Source organism: Oncorhynchus kisutch, linkage group LG1 (genome assembly GCF_002021735.2).
Source record: "Oncorhynchus kisutch isolate 150728-3 linkage group LG1, Okis_V2, whole genome shotgun sequence".
Classification (NCBI taxonomy): Eukaryota; Metazoa; Chordata; class Actinopteri; order Salmoniformes; family Salmonidae; genus Oncorhynchus; species Oncorhynchus kisutch.
The window spans coordinates 3,419,679-3,439,165 of NC_034174.2; the positions used below are offsets into that span (position 1 = coordinate 3,419,679).

General features: G+C 42.6%; 1 protein-coding gene across 1 annotated transcript in view; it reads left to right on the forward strand.

Moving 5' to 3' along the window:
- The window catches only part of LOC109886311 (phosphatase and actin regulator 3), a 147,274-nt gene that overhangs the window by 47,224 nt on the left and 80,563 nt on the right, over positions 1–19,487 (forward strand). The window contains exons 5-8 of the mRNA XM_031790365.1: positions 1–154; positions 3,715–3,943; positions 4,694–4,884; positions 17,349–17,502. The exon at positions 1–154 is cut by the window's left edge and continues 71 nt beyond it. Of these exons, the coding sequence (XP_031646225.1) occupies positions 1–154; positions 3,715–3,943; positions 4,694–4,884; positions 17,349–17,502 (728 nt within the window). The remainder of the gene's footprint in view (positions 155–3,714; positions 3,944–4,693; positions 4,885–17,348; positions 17,503–19,487) is intronic.

Consider the following 19,487-nt stretch of genomic DNA (forward strand, 5'->3'; position numbering starts at 1 on the left):
CTCTGTGAGTCCTGTGTGGACAATACTCTGGGACAGGCTGAGACAGGAGGGGGACAGGAGACACCCCACCCAATGGACCCCCCATCCTGCCGGGCCGGCACCCCGCCACCCCCCAACCGGCCCAAACTACTGACCAGGCTGGGCAGTCTAGAGGGTAAGTCTCAAATCAGCTTCTAGCTAGCCTCTGTTACTCGCCTGTTAGCCTACTAGCTAATGCTAAGAAGCCTCATACTGCTGGCTTAATACGGTCCAAGCTGGGCTGACAGGGGGTTAGGTTGAACTGTCACAGATCATCATAGTATCTTATACCTCTCCACCAGGCTAGCATGTTATATATATTTATATATATAAATACAGTATACAGGGCATTCGGAAAGTATTAAGACCCCTTGTCTCTGTCCACATTTTGTTACATTACAGCCTTATTCTAAAATGATCAATCTACACACAATACCCCATAATGACAAAGCAAAAACAGGTTTTGAGTCATTTTTGAAAAACAAATTATAAATAAAATCACATTTAGATACGTTTTCAGACCCTTTACTCAAAACTTTGTCGAAGCACCTTTGGCAGTGATTACAGCCTCAAGTCTTCTTGGGTATGACGCTACCAGCTTGGCACACCTGTATTTGGGGAGTTTCTCCAATTCTTCCCTGCAGATCCTCTCAAGCTCTGTCAGATTGGATGGGGAGCGTTGCTGCACAGCTATTTTCAGGTCTCTCCAGAGATGTTCGATCAGGTTCAAGTCCGGGCTCTGGTTGGGCCACTCAAGGACATTCAGAGACTTGTCTTGGCTGTGTGCGTAGGGTTGTTGTCCTGTTGGAAGGTGAATCTTCGCCCCAGTCTGAGGTCCTGAGCACTCTGGAGCAGGTTTTTATCAAGGATCTCTCTGTACTTTGTTCCGTTCATCTTTCCCTTGATCCTGACTAGTCTCCTAGTCCCTTCTGCTGAAAAACATCCCCACAGCATGATGCTGCCACCACCATGCTTCACCATAGGGAATGGTAAGAGGTTTCCTCCAGATGTGACACTAGGCATTCAGGCCCAAGGGTTCAATCTTGGTTTCATAAAAATGTATTTTATTTGTCATTTGCGCCAAATACAACAGGTGTACTGTGAAATGCTTACTTACAAGCCCTTAACCGACAATGCAGTTTTAAGAAAATAGAGCTAAGTAATTGTTTATTAAAAAATGTAAGTAAAAAATAAAACATTGAAAAAGGTAACAATAAAATAAATATTATGCAATAAATTGTGATTTTTTAAATAACTACCTCATCTGTCACACCCTGGCCATAGAGAGGTTTTTATTTTCTATTTTGGTTAGGCCAGGGTGTGACTAGGGCTCATCTGTCACACCCTGGCCATAGAGAGGTTTTTATTTTCTATTTTGGATAGGCCAGGGTGTGACTAGGGTGGGCATTCTAGTTTCTTTATTTCTATGTTTTCTATTTCTTTGTGTTAGGCCGGGTCTGGTTCTCAATCAGGGACAGCTGTCTATCGTTGTCTCTGATTGGGAATCATACTTAGGCAGCCTGTTTTGCCACCTTAGTTGTGGGTAGTTGTCGTTGTTATAGTGGCCTGTATAGCCCTAGTGAGTTTCACGTTCCGTTTTTTTTTGTTTCTTGTTTTGTTGGCGACATTTATAATAAAGTAAAAATGTACGCTCACCACGCTGCACCTTGGTCCGGTCATTTCCACTACGGCGATTGTGACATCATCTCTGTACCCCACATATACAACTATTGTAAGGTCCTTCAGTCGAGCAGTGAATTTCAAACACAGATTCAACCACAAAGACTAAGGAGGTTTTCTTCGCAAGGTAGCGCAACTATTGGTAAAAAAAAATCAGACTTTCAATATCCCTTTGCGCATGTTGAAGTTATTTATTGGATGTATATGGATGGTGTATCAATACACCCAGTCACTACAAAGATACAGGTGTCCTTCCTAACTCAGTTACCAGAGAGGAAGCAAACCATGAGGCCAATGGTGACTTTAAATGAGGTACAGAGTTTAATGGCTGTGATAGGATAAAGCTGAGGATGGATCAACAGCATTGTAGTTACTCCACAATACAAACCTAAATGACAGCGTGAAAAGAAGGAAGCCCGTACAGAATACAAATATTCCAAAACATGTATCCTGTTTGCAACAAGGCACTAAAGTAATACTGCAAAACAAATGGCAAATTAGGCCAAATCCAACACATTACTGAGTACCGCTCTGCATATTTTCAACAACAGTGGTGGCTGCATCATGTTATGGGTATGCTTGTAATCGTTAAGGATTGGAGAGTTTTTTGAGGATAAAAAAGAAGCGGAATGGAGCTAAGCACAGGCAAAATCCTAGAGGGAAAACTAGTTCAGCCTGCTTTCCACCAGACACTGGGAGATGAATTCACCTTTCAGCAGGACAATAACCTAAAACACAAGGCCAAATCTACATTGGAGTTGCTTACCAAGAAGACAGTGAGTCTTCCTGAGTGGCTGAGTTACAGTTTTGACTTAAATGTGCTTAAATCTATGGGAAGATCTGAAAATTGTTGTCTAGCAATGATCAACAACCAATTTGACAGAGCTTGAAGAATTTTGAAAATAATAATGGGCAACTGTTGCACAATTCTGTTGTGGAAAGCTTTTAGAGAGCCATAATGACTCTAACCCAGACAAAGGTGTTTCTAACATGTATTGACTCAGGGATGTGAAAACTTACGTGACATTTCAAAAATTTCTAAAACCATGTTTTCACTTATTATGTATTGTATTGTGTGTGTAGATGGGTGAGGAAAAAAGAAGAAATGTCATCCATTTTATATTCAGGCTGTAACAAAACAAAATGTGGAAAAAGTTATGAATACTTTTTGAAGGCAAGGTATATATTTTTTTCAGGGGGGGGGGACTCAGTCGTGGTCTCAACTTGCTATTGTGAGTTGGAATAGTAGAATACATTTCGATTTCGAAATTTGGAGGACGACCAGTGGAGGACGACCAGTGGCCCCTCATGAGAAGTTCAGATTTTGTGTGGCCCTCACCCCCATCACAGTTGCACAGTTGCCCATCCCTGCTGTAGGTCCACACCCAGCCACTCTACCCAGGAACTTGGCTAACAGAGTATTACGTATATAATGTCTAATAACAGACAGGTCCTCAACCTAATCCATGAAGAGGTCTCCAACCATATTGTCTGATAACAGACAGGTCCTCAACCTAATCCATGAAGAGGTCTCCAACCATATTGTCTGATAACAGACAGGTCCTCAACCTAATCCATGAAGAGGTCTCCAACCATAATGTCTGATAACAGACAGGTCCTCAACCTAATCCATGAAGAGGTCTCCAACCATATTGTCTGATAACAGACAGGTCCTCAACCTAATCCATGAAGAGGTCTCCAACCATAATGTCTGATAACAGACAGGTCCTCAACCTAATCCATGAAGAGGTCTCCAACCATATTGTCTGATAACAGACAGGTCCTCAACCTAATCCATGAAGAGGTCTCCAACCATATTGTCTGATAACAGACAGGTCCTCAACCTAATCCATGAAGAGGTCTCCAACCATAATGTCTGATAACAGACAGGTCCTCAACCTAATCCATGAAGAGGTCTCCAACCATAATGTCTGTACCATTTTACCCAGGACCTTCACCAATTATATTTACCAACAGAGTAACAGTAACATTATATTATTATAACACTCTCTCCAGGTCCTCACCCTTTCCCTAAGTCGGGTGCTAACCCAGAGAGGAAGAAGTCTCCAGCCACTTTCCCCAGGACCTTCACTCTGCCCAGAACCTCCCCGGATTCCTTGCTGAGAGGACGGATCACCACGCCTACTGGCTCTCCCCACCTGGGGATGCTGCACCCCCCACCACCACCCAGCTGCATCATTGAGGAACTCCATCGCGCCCTGGCCACCAAACACAGACAGCACAGGTAGGAGACCAATCAATCAATCACCAAACACAGACAGCACAGGTAAGACCCCAATCACAGACAGCACAGGTAGGACACCAATCACAGACAGCACAGGTAGGACACCAATCAATCAATCACCAAACACAGACAGCACAGGTAGGACACCAATCAATCAATCACCAAACACAGACAGCACAGGTAGGACACCAATCAATTAATCACCAAACACAGACAGCACAGGTAGGACACCAATCAATCAATCACCAAACACAGACAGCACAGGTAGGACACCAATCAATTAATCACCAAACACAGACAGCACAGGTAGGACACCAATCAATTAATCACCAAACACAGACAGCACAGGTAAGACCCCAATCACAGACAGCACAGGTAGGACACCAAACACAGACAGCACAGGTAGGACACTAATCACAGACAGCACAGGTAGGACACCAATCATTATATTATTGATAAAGCCCTTTTTACATCTGCATTCGTCACAAAGTGCTTTACAGATAACCAACCTAAAACCCCTAAGAGCAAGCAATGCCGAGGCAGAAGCCACAGTGACTAGGAAGAACTTCCCCAACCAATCAATCAGTCACCGAGCACGGATGGATGGAAAGCATGTTGTTGTCGGGTAAAGTGCCTTGCTCAAGGCCACAACGGTTGAGGATTGTTAGGATGTGAACCCAGCAGCCCTTCAGTTGCCAGATCAATCCCCCCTTTTATTTGAAGGTATCTATGTGCTCTGTTGTCCTCCAGTTTCCAACCAAAGGAGATACACTCTTCTCCGAAGCGTCGGTCCGACGGTCATCTGTTGCATACAGCCAGCGTGGAGAAAGAGCTGTTCGGAGCCTCGGAGAGAGAGAAGGAGACAGAGAGAGAGTCAGATGAGAATAAGGAGAACAGACGTCTAGACGATCCTGACCGTTGGAACGACTCCGTAATCTCCGGTAAACACCCACACCCACACCCTCACACACACCCACCCACACACACACACACCCACACACACACACACACCCACACACACAAACACACACACACAAACAAACACACACACATGCACACGGACAGAAGCACACACACACAAACACACATGCACACGCACAGAAACACACACACATGCACACGCACACAAACACACACACAAACATACACACAAACACACAAACACACATGCACACAAACACACGCACATGCACACAAACACACGCACATGCACACAAACACACGCACATGCACACGCACAGAAACACACATGCACGCACACGCACACGCACACAAACACACACACATGCACACGCACACAAACATGCACACACACATGCACATGCACACATGCACACACACATGCACACGCACACAAACACACACACATAGAAGCACACAAACACACACACATAGAAACACACATTCAGCCAATCAGTGTTTGGCTGTGCTGCTGTAGTGCATTGTGTCCTCTACTCTCTGAGGCCTCAGAGTATCTCTTCTCTCCTATATATACAGAGTTATGTGGACATACCTTCAAATTTGTGGATTCGGCTATTTCAGCCATATCCGTTTGAGTCTGATTCTCTGTAATAATGGTAAGGGAATAATAATGCATTGTCAGTAGGTCTTAGCATCATGTCTGATTCTCTGTAATAATGGTAAGGGAATAATAATGCATTGTCAGTAGGTCTTAGCATCATGTCTGATTCTCTGTAATAATGGTAAGGGAATAATAATGCATTGTCAGTAGGTCTTAGCATCATGTCTGATTCTCTGTAATAATGGTAAGGGAATAATAATGCATTGTCAGTAGGTCTTAGCATCATGTCTGATTCTCTGTAATAATGGTAAGGGAATAATAATGCTTTGTCAGTAGGTCTTAGCATCATGTCTGATTCTCTGTAATAATGGTAAGGGAATAATAATGCATTGTCAGTAGGTCTTAGCATCATGTCTGATTCTCTGTAATAATGGTAAGGGAATAATAATGCATTGTCAGTAGGTCTTAGCATCATGTCTGATTCTCTGTAATAATGGTAAGGGAATAATAATGCATTGTCAGTAGGTCTTAGCATCATGTCTGATTCTCTGTAATAATGGTAAGGGAATAATAATGCATTGTATTTTGTACAGTATTTTCTTTCACCAAACAACAACATGTTCAGTCACCTCCTTGTCTGAAGGACACGTGGATAAACAGGTTAATGTCAAGCCCGGCAGGTTTTTTCAAAATGTGCGCTGGAAGTTGCTAAGAATTTTCACAACGTTCAAGTTTGCGCTCAGCAGGCCTGAAATTAGCTCAGTGCCGACATGTTTTTGAGGGAACATTGATGATGGGATGTATAGACTATGGACAGTAGGTGGATATAATATGTAGTATATCTGTAGAATACGTAGGATAGAATAGTATAGATACAGCAATGGTTGAATAGGATGGACTTGAATACCGTATATACATATGAAATGAGTAACACAGGTTGTAAACATTATTAAAGTGACCAGTGTTCAATGATAGGGCTCTAAGGTGCAGGGATGAGTAACCGGTGGGCAGACTGCACCGCCCTCTGGAGAGCACTGTGGTTGCGGACAGTGCAGTTGCCGTACCAGGCGGTGATACAGCCCGACAGGATGCTTTCAATGCTGCATCTATACAAGTTTGTGAGGGTCTTAGGGGCCAAGCTACATTTCTTCAGCCTCGTGAAGAAGAGGCGCTGTTGCACTTTCTTCAACACACTGTCTATGTAGGTGGACCATTTCAGATTGTGAGTGATGTTTATGCCGAGGAACTTGAAGCTTACCACCTTCTCCACTGCGTTCCCATCAATGTGGAACGCATTGGGTCGTGTCCACGATCAGCTCCTTGTTGTTGACGTTGAGTGAGAGGTTGTTTTCCTGGAACCACACTCCACCACGACCCTCATCTCCTCCCTGTAGGCATTGTTGGTAATCATCTTTTTTGTATTTTTTATTTAGTGATATCCAATTGGTAGTTACAGTCTTGTCCCATCACTGCAACTCCACGTACGGACTCGGGAGAGGCGAAGGTCGAGTGCCATGCATCTGCTCGAAAACACGTACCCGCCAAGCCGCAATGCTTCTTCACACACTGCTCTCTTAACTTGGATGTGTCAGAGGAAACGCCATACAGCTGGCGACCGAAGTCAACATGCATGCGCCAGGCCGTCACAAGGAGTCGCTAGAGCGCGATGGGACAAAGGCATTCCAGCCGGCCAAACCCTCCTCTAACCCAGGTGATGCTGGGCCAATGGCGCGCCGCCTCATGGGTCTCCTGGTTGCGGCCGGCTGCAATACAGCCCGGGATCGAACCCGCATCTGTAGTGACACCTCTAGCACTGATTAGTGCTTTAGACCGCTGCGCCACTCTGCAGGCCCTGGCCTACCACTCTTGTGTCGTCTGCAAACTTGATGATTGAGTTGGAGGCCACGCAATCATGGGTGAACAGAGAGTACAGCAGGGGGCTGAGCACAAACCCCTGTGTTGAGGATCAGCAAAGTGGAGGTGATGTTTCCTACCTTCACCACCTGGGGGCGGCCCATCAAGAAGTTCAGGACCCAATTGCACAGGGCGGGGTTGAGACCCAGTGCCTCAAGCTTAATGATGAGCTTGGAGGGTATCATGGTGCTGAATGCTGAGCTGTAGTCAATGAACAGCATTATTACATAGGTATGCTTCTTGTCCAGATGGGATAGGGCAGTGTGCAGAGTGATGGTGATTTCATCATCTGTGGACTTATTGGGGTGGTATGCAAACTGAAGTGGGTCTAGGCTGTCAGGTAAGGTAGAGGTGATATGATCCTTAACTAGCCTCTCAAAGCACTTCATGATGACAGATTTCAGTGCTATGGGGCAATAGTCATTTAGTTCAGTTACCTTTGATTTCTTGGGTACAGGAACAATGGTGGACATCTTTAAGCACGTGGGGACAGCAGACTGGGATCGGGAACGATTGAATATGTAAACACTCTAGCCAGCTGGTCTGCACATGTTCTGAGGACACGGATAAGGATGCCGTCTGCTGGATTCATGTTTTTGGTATATATTTGAATTGTATTTATGAGTTTTATCGATAGACAAGGAAACACATGAGTACATGAGGGATACAAAGCAGGTGCTTTCACACAGGTATGATTCCTGAGTTAATTAAGCAATTAACATTCCATCATGTGTAAAATTGCAGAGTTGCCCATTATTTTGTCTATTATGTCAAGAAGAAGAGATCTCAGTGACTTTAAAAGAAGGGTCTCAAAGGAGGGGGTTTAAAAGGGGTGTGTCTCTGTCACCCAATTGAACACTTCTGGGAGATTCTGCAGACATTTTCCACCACCACGATCAAGACACCAAATGATGGAAATTCTTGTGGAAGAATGTTTTCACATCCCTCCAATAGAGTTCCAGACACTTGTAGAATCTATGCCAAGGAGGTGCATTGAAGCTGTTATGGCTGGTGGTGGCCCAACGCCCTATTAAGACACTATGTGATTGTTTCCTTTATTTAGTAGTAGATTATGAGACGAGAGGGATAAAGGGTGACCGAATGGGGAACCACTGCCTCCAGGGGGATATGTGGTCCAATGCAGTAGTACTACCACTATACCAGCCCCTGGCACTATATAATATATTGTTCACAGTATAAATAAATTCACTGTCTTTATCAATAGAGTTGCAATAAACGTTATTGTTTAATGAATTGTTTAATGAATTGTTTTTCACATGTGGGCTGTAGTTGGCAGCTAAAAGCTGAATTACAGTACACAACACCAAAATAAATGATCTAATGACTCTGCCTCCTCACAGCAAAGTTTGCAGAGCTGGGAAGATTTTATCCCCCATATATATAACATTCTATTGGTTGCACGGATTTCGTATAGTAATTTAAATTGAAAAATCTGAAGTTTTTACTCCGGTGTTGTTTTGCGTATCAATTCATAAACCATGTGCCATGGAATGGGTACATCGAACATCTCTTCACAACTATTTTGCCATTTATATGGCACAGCTGTCAGTTTTTTGGTCCTTAAATGAAATATTTGTTGTTGTTGGTATTTGTTTTTATCTATATTTATTTATCACACTTTTCTTTAAACATTTATGTTCTTTAATAAACTTTAATACTATTAAATATTGCAACTCTATTGATAAAGACAGTGAATTTATTTATACTGTGAACAATATATTATATAGTGCCAGGGGCTGGTATAGTGGTAGTACTAAAATGGAAGAGGCAAGTAGAAGGGGGGACAAGTAGGCCGACATACTTGTCCCCCCTTCTACTTGCCTCTTCCATTTTGTTGTAATGCTGCAATTAGTTGGTTGTAATGTTGGGTAGAGCAGACATTTCCATATGTCTGTGTTAGCTGCATGTGTGACATAACTCCTATTTATGACATCATTCACTAAAATTATACCTTTTTGAAAAATGTATTTGAAAAATACTGTTTTTTTTTTAAATCAATTTGTATATTTGAGTTTAACCACAATATTTGTTTTCAGGTGGATTAAACTGAAATTGTAACCAACTTTCTTGTTTGAAAAAGAACAATATTTTGGAGATGATTTCCTTTTCAAACAACTGAAAGTGAGCAGGTGTAATCTGAATAAAGGGAAAAAGGCCATTCTTGAACATAGGATGAGACATTCTTACCAATTTACTAGAAAACCAGTTTGGATCTAAGTATAACTTTTGTATGACTGATGCCTTTAGTGAGAGGTCTAATACTTTAATGTTTGATCATTTCTGCCCTCCGAATTCATACTCGTTGTATAAATAGGCCCTTTTAATTTTGTCTGGCTTGCTATTACAAATAAAATGGAATATTTTTTGTTTCTATAATTTAAAAAGCAGGTCACTAGCTGTAGGCAAAACCATAAGCAAATAGGTAAACTATGATATGACTAAAGAGTTACAGTTTTTTACAATCCCTTTGGCACTAATTTCAGAACCTTGTGGTCATTTTTCAAAACTCTAGACACAAAACTCAAACCGGTCATCACTTGTAACACAGGCTGTCCAATGTTCAAAACATTGCATTGTGCATTCATATCTTTAAAGAAACCTTGCACTTGCAGAATCATTGGTTCAAATAACTCATTTATCATGAAATACCATAGGAACATTCATTTAGATCACCCACACACAAGATACCGATAGTTTCACTGTGTAGTTGTTCGTACAATCATTAAATATTGTAGTACAAAATACGTGATACATGTTTCATTATGCTACTACACGTAAATACATCACTGTAAAATAACTAGTAGAGAGAATACTACAGACACAGTGGAATCATTGAACAAAATATGAAATGTTTTGATGAAATACAATAAAATCACAACATAGGTTTCTTTGAATCAAAACAAAAATAATTCGCTACAAAAAAAGAAAAAAACTACCGTAAAACATCACTGCAGTGTTCCTCACCTGGTTTACTGTAAAACATCACTGCAGTGTTCCTCACCTGGCTTACTGTAAAACATCACTGCAGTGTTCCTCACCTGGTTTACTGTAAAACATCACTGCAGTGTTCCTCACCTGGTTTACTGTAAAACATCACTGCAGTGTTCCTCACCTGGTTTACTGTAAAACATCACTGCAGTGTTCCTCACCTGGCTTACTGTAAAACATCACTGCAGTGTTCCTCACCTGGTTTACTGTAAAACATCACTGCAGTGTTCCTCACCTGGTTTACTGTAAAACATCACTGCAGTGTTCCTCACCTGGCTTACTGTAAAACATCACTGCAGTGTTCCTCACCTGGTTTACTGTAAAACATCACTGCAGTGTTCCTCACCTGGCTTACTGTAAAACATCACTGCAGTGTTCCTCACCTGGTTTACTGTAAAACATCACTGCAGTGTTCCTCACCTGGCTTACTGTAAAACATCACTGCAGTGTTCCTCACCTGGTTTACTGTAAAACTTCACTGCAGTGTTCCTTACCTGGTTTACTGTAAAACATCACTGCAGTGTTCCTCACCTGGCTTACTGTAAAACATCACTGCAGTGTTCCTCATCTGGCTTACTGTAAAACATCACTGCAGTGTTCCTCACCTGGTTTACTGTAAAACATCACTGCAGTGTTCCTCACCTGGTTTACTGTAAAACATCACTGCAGTGTTCCTCACCTGGCTTACTGTAAAACATCACTGCAGTGTTCCTCACCTGGTTTACTGTAAAACATCACTGCAGTGTTCCTCACCTGGCTTACTGTAAAACATCACTGCAGTGTTCCTCACCTGGTTTACTGTAAAACATCACTGCAGTGTTCCTCACCTGGCTTACTGTAAAACATCACTGCAGTGTTCCTCACCTGGTTTACTGTAAAACTTCACTGCAGTGTTCCTTACCTGGTTTACTGTAAAACATCACTGCAGTGTTCCTCACCTGGCTTACTGTAAAACATCACTGCAGTGTTCCTCATCTGGCTTACTGTAAAACATCACTGCAGTGTTCCTCATCTGGCTTACTGTAAAACATCACTGATGTATTCCTCATCTGGGTTACTGTAAAACATCACTGCAGTGTTCCTCACCTGGCTTACTGTAAAACATCACTGCAGTGTTCCTCACATGTCTTACTGTAAAACATCACTGCAGTGTTCCTCACCTGGTTTACTGTAAAAAGCCAAACAAAGGATTGATTACTGTACTTCTATATTTCCATCAACCCGGTCTTGTGGATTTGGCCACAGGTTCTCATCCACATCACAATAGATGTTTTCATTAGCCAATCATTAGGGAAGAATCTTCGGGCATGGCGAATCCAGGCCTGACACTGGTCTGCCGTGATGTCATTGCATGTGTCATCCATGGCCTGGAGAAGGGTGGCTTGTTCGTGAGGGCGCCTATCATATACCTTCCACCTCCATGTGGAGAAAAATTCCTCAATCGGGTTAAGGAATAGGAGAGTATGGGGGTAAGTACAGAGTGGTAAAGTGTGGATGGACCTGAAACCATGCTTGCACCATTTGAGCATGGTGGACCTTGTCATTATCCCACACAATGACATAGGTCATGCCATCAGCTCTACAGACCTGATTTAGCTCATCAAGGAAGGTTACATTCGAACAGCGAATCATGTGGCTGCCTGCAACTCAATATATAGAGTATATAGTGTAGAGAGCTATAGATGTTGTTCGACCAAACATTAAAGGGGCAAGATGCGTAATCTAAGCAACTTTGACCGTGGTATGATTGTTGATGCCACACATGGTGATTCCAGCACCAGAAACAGCTGCCTTCCCAGGATTTTTACGCACTACAGTCTCTAGAGTTTACAGAGAATGGTGCGATAAACAAAACACATTCAGTGTTAATGAGAGAGGTCAGAGGAGAATGTACAGACTCATTCAAGCTAACAGAAAGGCCACAAATGCTCAAATAACAGCTGTTTAAAACAGTGGTGTGCAGAAGGGCATCTCTTAACGTACAACACCATGAATAATTCAGGCTGTTGTGGAGAAAAAAAGGGGTCCTACCCAGTACTAGATAGGTGTACCTAATGAAGTGGCCGGTGAGTGTACAGTAATGTCAAATCTGAAAACACGGTCTGGAAAAGTGGTACATGGGACCATAGAAACGGTGTCTGATAAAGAATGATGATGAAATATTACATCCATAGATAATGTAGTCCAATTGGTTCATGTTCCACGGTAATTGGTGTCAATGGATCTCGTTATCCTGAAACTTTCATGATCTAAACATGGAATATTATTCATCAGTTTCCGTAAAACTATGCATCAAGAGTAACGCAACAGTTACTTATCATTTTGAGCAGTTGTATCAATTGATAGTTAGATCATAGTAATGAAATGAATAGACAGTCATCTCAGATGTAATGTCTGAATTACATTTTGAAATGGTAATACTTTGATTTTAAGTTGTGGTATTTTGAACAGGTGATTTTAGTTCAATGAACAAATGATCTTAGCTTTATGTGTATTGTATCCAAGCAATAGGAAAAAGTGTTTTCGAGTTTTGAAAAAATTGCATTTTGATCATTGCTTGTGAGTTTTGTGTCTAGAGTTTTGAAAAATGACACCAAGGTTCCTAAATTAGTGCCAAAGTGATTGTAAAAAACTGTAATCAGGGTGATTTTTCCACAAATAGACAGGTATTTTCCTTTCCATGGTAGCAAGTTCTTATCTATTTTTGCTAACTTTCTATAAACATTTATTGGAGTGAGATCATTTCTTTCTTTTGGGATTTGTATACTGAGTATGTCCACATCTCTGTCAGACCATTTAATTGGTAAACTACTCGGTAATGTAAAATTAGCATTTTTTTGTGATCCAATACGTAATATAGTACACTCATCATCATTTGGTTTTATCTCCTCTATGAGGCCGTGGAGAGACTCTAATTGTGGATTTGAAAGAAAACATGAATCATCAGCGTACAATGACACCTTAGTTTTTAAGCCACGGATTTCTAATCCCTTAATATTGTTGTTTGATCTAATCTTAGCAGCTAACATTTCGATGTCAATAATAAATAGATAAACCCAGGCCCTGCATGTTCCCAGGCACCCTCATTAGTTGACTTCTGTGATCGAAAAAGCCTTGGTTTCATGCATGTCAACATCAGAAGCCTCCCCCCTAAGTTTGTTTTACTCACAGAAGGAACCCACCAGGTACAACCCTAAATTTGTAAACAAGGGCACCCTCATAGACGTTATCCTGACCAACTGGCCCTCCAAATACACCTCCGCTGTCTTCAATCAGGATCTCAGCAATCACTGCCTCATTGCCTGTATCCGCTACGGGTCCGCGGTCCAACGACCACCCCTCTTCACTGTCAAACGCTCCCTAAAACACTTCTGTGAGCAGGCCTTTCTAATCAACCTGGCCCGGGTATCCTGGAAGGATATTGACCTCATCCCGTCAGTTGAGGATGCCTGGTCATTCTTTAAAAGTAACTTCCTCACCATCTTAGATAAGCATGCTCCATTTCAAAAAATGCAGAACTAAGAACAGATATAGCCCTTGGTTCACTCCAGACCTGACTGCTCTCGACCAGCACAAAAACATCCTGTGGCGGACTGCAATAGCATCGAATAGTCCCCGCGATATGCAACTGTTCAGGGAAGCCAGGAACCAATACACGCAGTCAGTCAGGAAAGCAAAGGCAAGCTTTTTCAAGCAGAAATTTGAATCCTGTAGCTTTAACGCGGATGGACACTGTAAAGTCCATGGAGAACAAGAGCACCTCCTCCCAGCTGCCCACTGCACTGAGGCTAGGTAACACGGTCACCACCGATAAATCCATGATAATCGAAAACTTCAACAAGCATTTCTCAACGGCTGGCCATGCTTTCCTCCTGGCTACTCCAACCTCGGCCAACAGCTCCGCCCCCCCCCCCCCCCCCCCCCCCACAGCTACTCGCCCAAGCCTCCCCAGCTTCTCCTTTACCCAAATCCAGATAGCAGATGTTCTGAAAGAGCTGCAAAACCTGGACCCGTATAAATCAGCTGGGCTTGACAATCTGGACCCTCTATTTCTGAAACTATCCGCCGCCATTGTCGCAACCCCTATTACCAGCCTGTTCAACATCTCTTTCATTTCGTCTGAGATCCCCAAGGATTGGAAGGCTGCCACGGTCATCCCTCTCTGCAAAGGGGGAGACACCCTGGACCCAAACGGTTACAGACCTATATCCATCCTGCCCTGCCTATCTAAGGTCTTCGAAAGCCAAGTCAACAAACAGATCACTGACCATCTTGAATCCCACCATACCTTCTCCGCTGTGCAATCTGGTTTCCGAGCCATTCACGGGTGCACCTCAGCCACGCTCAAGGTACTAAACAATATCATAACTGCCATCGATAAAAGACAGTACTGTGCAGCCGTCTTCATCGACCTGGCCAAGGCTTTCGACTCTGTCAATCACCATATTCTTATCGGCAGACTCAGTAGCCTCGGTTTTTCTAATGACTGCTTTGCCTGGTTCACCAACTACTTTGCAGACAGAGTTCAGTGTGTCAAATCGGAGGGCATGTTGTCCGGTCCTCTGGCAGTCTCTATGGGGGTGCCACAGGGTTCAAATCTCGGGCCGACTCTTTCCTCTGTATATGTCAATGATGTTGCTCTTGCTGCGGGCGATTCCCTGATCTACCTCTATGCAGACGACACCATTCTGTATACTTCTGGCACTTCCTTGGACACTGTGCTATCTAACCTCCAAACGAGCTTCAATGCCATACAACACTCCTTCCGTGGCCTCCAACTGCTCTTAAACGCTGATAAAACCAAATGCATGCTTTTCAACCGTTCGCTGCCTGCACCTGCCCGCCCGACTAGCATCACCACCCTGGATGGTTCCGACCTAGAATATGTGGACATCTATAAGTACCTAGGTGTCTGGCTAGACTGTAAACTCTCCTTCCAGACTCATATCAAACATCTCCAATCTAAAATCAAATCTAGAGTCGGCTTTCTATTTCGCAAAACAAAGCCTCCTTCACTCACGCCACCAAATTTACCCTAGTAAAACTGACTATCCTACCGATCCTACCGATCCTACCAATACTCTACTCAGCAAACTGGATGCAGTTTATCACAGTGCCATCCGTTTTGTTACTAAAGCACCTGATACCACTGCGACCTGTATGCTCTAGTCAGCTGGCCCTTGCTACATATTCGTCGCCAGACCCACTGGCTCCAGGTCATCTACAAGTCCATGCTAGGTAAAGCTCCGCCTTATCTCAGTTCACTGGTCACGATGGCAACACCCACCCGTAGCACGCGCTCCAGCAGGTGTATGTCACTGATCATCCCTAAAGCCAACACTCATTTGTCCGCCTTTCGTTCCAGTTCTCTGCTGCCTGTGACTGGAACGAATTGCAAAAATCGCTGAAGTTGGAGACTTTTATCTCCCTCACCAACTTTAAACATTGGCTATCTGAGCAGCTAACCGATCGCTGCAGCTGTACATAGTCCATTGGTAAATAGCCCACCCAATTTACCTACCTCATCCCCATACTGTTTTTATTTATTTACTTTTCTGCTCTTTTGCACACCAGTATTTCTACCTGCACATGACCATCTGATCATTTATCACTCCAGTGTTAATCTTCTAAATTGTAATTATTCGCCTACCTCCTCATGCCTTTTGCACACAATGTATATAGACTCTTTTTTTCCCTTTTTTTCTTACTCTGTTATTGACTTGTTTATTGTTTACTCCATGTGTAACTCTGTGTTGTTGTCTGTTCACACTGCTATGCTTTATCTTGGCCAGGTCGCAGTTGTAAATCAGAACTTGTTCTCAACTAGCCTATCTGGTTAAATAAAGGTTAAATATATATATTTTTTAAATATGCTGATAGTGGCCAACCTTGTTTTACTCCTCTAGATAGTTAAAAACTTTTTGAGATGTAGCCATTATTGACTATTTTACACCTATGGTTACTATACATAATTTTAACCCATTTTATAAGAGTGCCCAAAATTAAAATATTCTAGGCATTTATATATACTCTCCAGTCGTACTTTATCAAAAGCCTTTTCAAAAGCAGCTATGAAAACCAGGCCTGGTGTCCCCGATATTTCATAGTATTCTATTGTTTCCAGTACTTGTCTTATATTATCTCCAATGTATCGTCCATGTAAAAAACCTGTCTTATTAGGATGAATAATATCTGACAATACTTTTTAAATTCTATACGCCAAGCATTTTGCTAGGAGTGAAGTGTAAGAGGTCTCCAATTTTTTTAATGGACTGGATCTTTATATATACTACTTGGGTCCTGTTTCAGTAATAATGATATCAGACCTTCTTGTTGCGTGTCTGATAATCTACCATTTATATAGGCGTGGTTAAAACATGATAATAATGGTCCTCTGATTATATCAAAAAGGTTTGGTATACCTCAACTGGTATGCCATCCAGCCCTGGAGTTTTCCTTAAAGGCTTTAATTGCATTAATAAGTCCCTCCTCTGTAATTTGGCCTTCACATGAGTCTTACTGTACAGATGTTAATTTTACATTATTATCATGAAAACAATCCATACAATTAGTTTCAGTTAGTGGAGATGGAGGAGACTGAAACGAAAACATATTCTGAAAGTACTTTACTTCCTCTTTAAAAATATAATTTGGTGAATCAAATGTACACCTTTTCCCTGAAACACCCACAAGGGTGTTGACCGTATTGACCATATTCCCAAGCATCTCCGTGCAGTCAGACCTTTGATTTTGTGCCACCAGGGCCACAATAATATGCCTTCTCTCTGATTGTCCGAGTGTGACCTCCTCCCCATGTGTTACTGCAGTCAGTGTTGCCAACACTGCCACTGCCTGGGTGGGGTACCCACCGGAATCCCCACCAGCTAGGTACAAGGCTGCCATTAGCAGTTTTGAGAATTTCTGTCTTTATCAATGGAGTTACAATGTGTGTGTGTGTAGGCACCCTGCCGCGGCGGATGCGTAAGGAGTTGTTAACGGTGAAGCTTCGTAACCGGCCCAGTCAGCAGGAGCTGGAGGACAGAAACATCTTCCCTGTTCGCTCAGACCTGGAGAGACAGGAGACACGACAGCACATAGAGACCAAGCTGGCCAAGTGAGTCCCCTATCTATCTATCTATCTATCTATCTATCTATCTATCTATCTATCTATCTATCTATCTATCTATCTATCTATCTATCTATCTATCTATCTATCTATCTATCTATCTATCTATCTATCTATCTATCTATCTATCTATCTATCTATCTATCTATCTATCTATCTATCTATCTATCTATCTATCTATCTATCTATCTATCTATCTATCTATCTATCTATCTATCTATCTATCTATCTATCTATCTATCTATCTATCTATCTATCTATCTATCTATCTATCTATCTATCTATCTATCTATCTATCTATCTATCTATCTATCTATCTATCTATCTATCAATCACATGGCCAAGTGAGTTATTTACACACAGTGTGACCTAGAGTCTCAGTCTCTCTCTGTCTCAGTCTCTCTCTCAGTCTCAGTCTCTCTCTCAGTCTCAGTCTCTCTCTCAGTCTCAGTCTCTCTCAGTCTCAGTCTCTCTCTGTCTCAGTCTCTCTCTCAGTCTCAGTCTCTCTCTCAGTCTCAGTCTCTCTCTGTCTCTCTCTCAGTCTCAGTCTCTCTCAGTCTCTCTCTGTCTCAGTCTCTCAGTCTCAGTCTCAGTCTCTCAGTCTCAGTCTGTCTCTCTCTCAGTATCAGTCTCTCTCAGTCTCAGTCTCAGTCTCTCTCTCAGTCTCTCTTTCAGTCTCAGTCTCTCTCTCAGTCTCAGTCTCTCTCTCAGTCTGTCTCTCTCTGTCTCTCTCTCAGTCTCAGTCTCTCTCTCAGTCTCTCTCTCAGTCTCAGTCTCTCTCTCAGTCTCAGTCTCAGTCTCTCTCTCAGTCTCAGTCTCAGTCTCTCTCTCAGTCTCAGTCTCTCGCTCAGTCTCAATTCAATTCAATTCAAGTCTCTCTCTCAGTCTCTCTCTCAGTCTCTCTCTCAGTCTCTCTCTCCCTCTCTCTCTCTCTCTCTCTCTCTCTCTGTCTCAGTCCGTGTCTCTCTCTCAGTCTGTCTCTCTCTCAGTCTCTCTCTCAGTCTCTCTCCCTCTCTCCCTCTCTCTCTCTCTCTCTCTCTCTCTCTCTCTGTCTCTCAGTCTCAGTCTCAGTCTCTCAGTCTCGCTCTCAGTCTCAGTCTCTCTCTCAGTCTCTTTTGATTGTGTGATTGAGACTGGGTTTATGCTACTCTTCATGAATGGACAAACATTGCGTGACTAAGGTCACTTGAGTCCACTGAACTCCTTTACCGGGCTGGACTCTTTTAGGCCCAAGGACTTTTCTTGAGAAACCAGAGCTCGTTGTTTGTTATATTATTATGTGTGTGATCATTTATGTTGGTAATACAAACCCATACAAAATAATAAAGTTGTTTTGAAGTTATTTCCAATGTTTTAAGGGTTTATGTCCATCCTGACCTTTACATGAGTCCTTTGTCTTGGTGTAGACTTGACAGACGAGACGGGATTCATTCCCTTCCAAACAAAAAGGAGAAATCAATATTTTCTCTAGTAGGCACAACCTACCTGGAACTCCTGTCAAAACCGTTCCATAAAAAACAATAACCTCTAGTCAAAACCATTATTGTGTGTGTTTGTGTGTGTGTGTGTGTGTTTGTGTGTGAACAGATGCAGTCAGCCACACTCGTCTGGTTCAAAATCACCTGGGGAAAAATATTTGACTGCATTAAACTGACATGATAAATGTCATGCGTCCTCATCATCACCTGGGAAATGTCAGTATTTTGTATCTTCTAAGCTGTTAGAACATCTGTATGGCCAGGGAATACAGTTTAGTGTATTGCAGAGCACAGCAAAACTCAGTTGGTTTTGAAGAGGAGACTAGGGGAGAAGTGAAGAGGGGAAGGGAATCCTGGTGTGCTATATATAGCTTTGTAGTTGTCAGCTCAGCTGAAATACTGCGGCACACAGCCCTAATCAATGTCTCCTCTATGTCACACAGCCCTAATCAATGTCTCCTCTATGTCACACAGCCCTAATCAATGTCTCCTCTA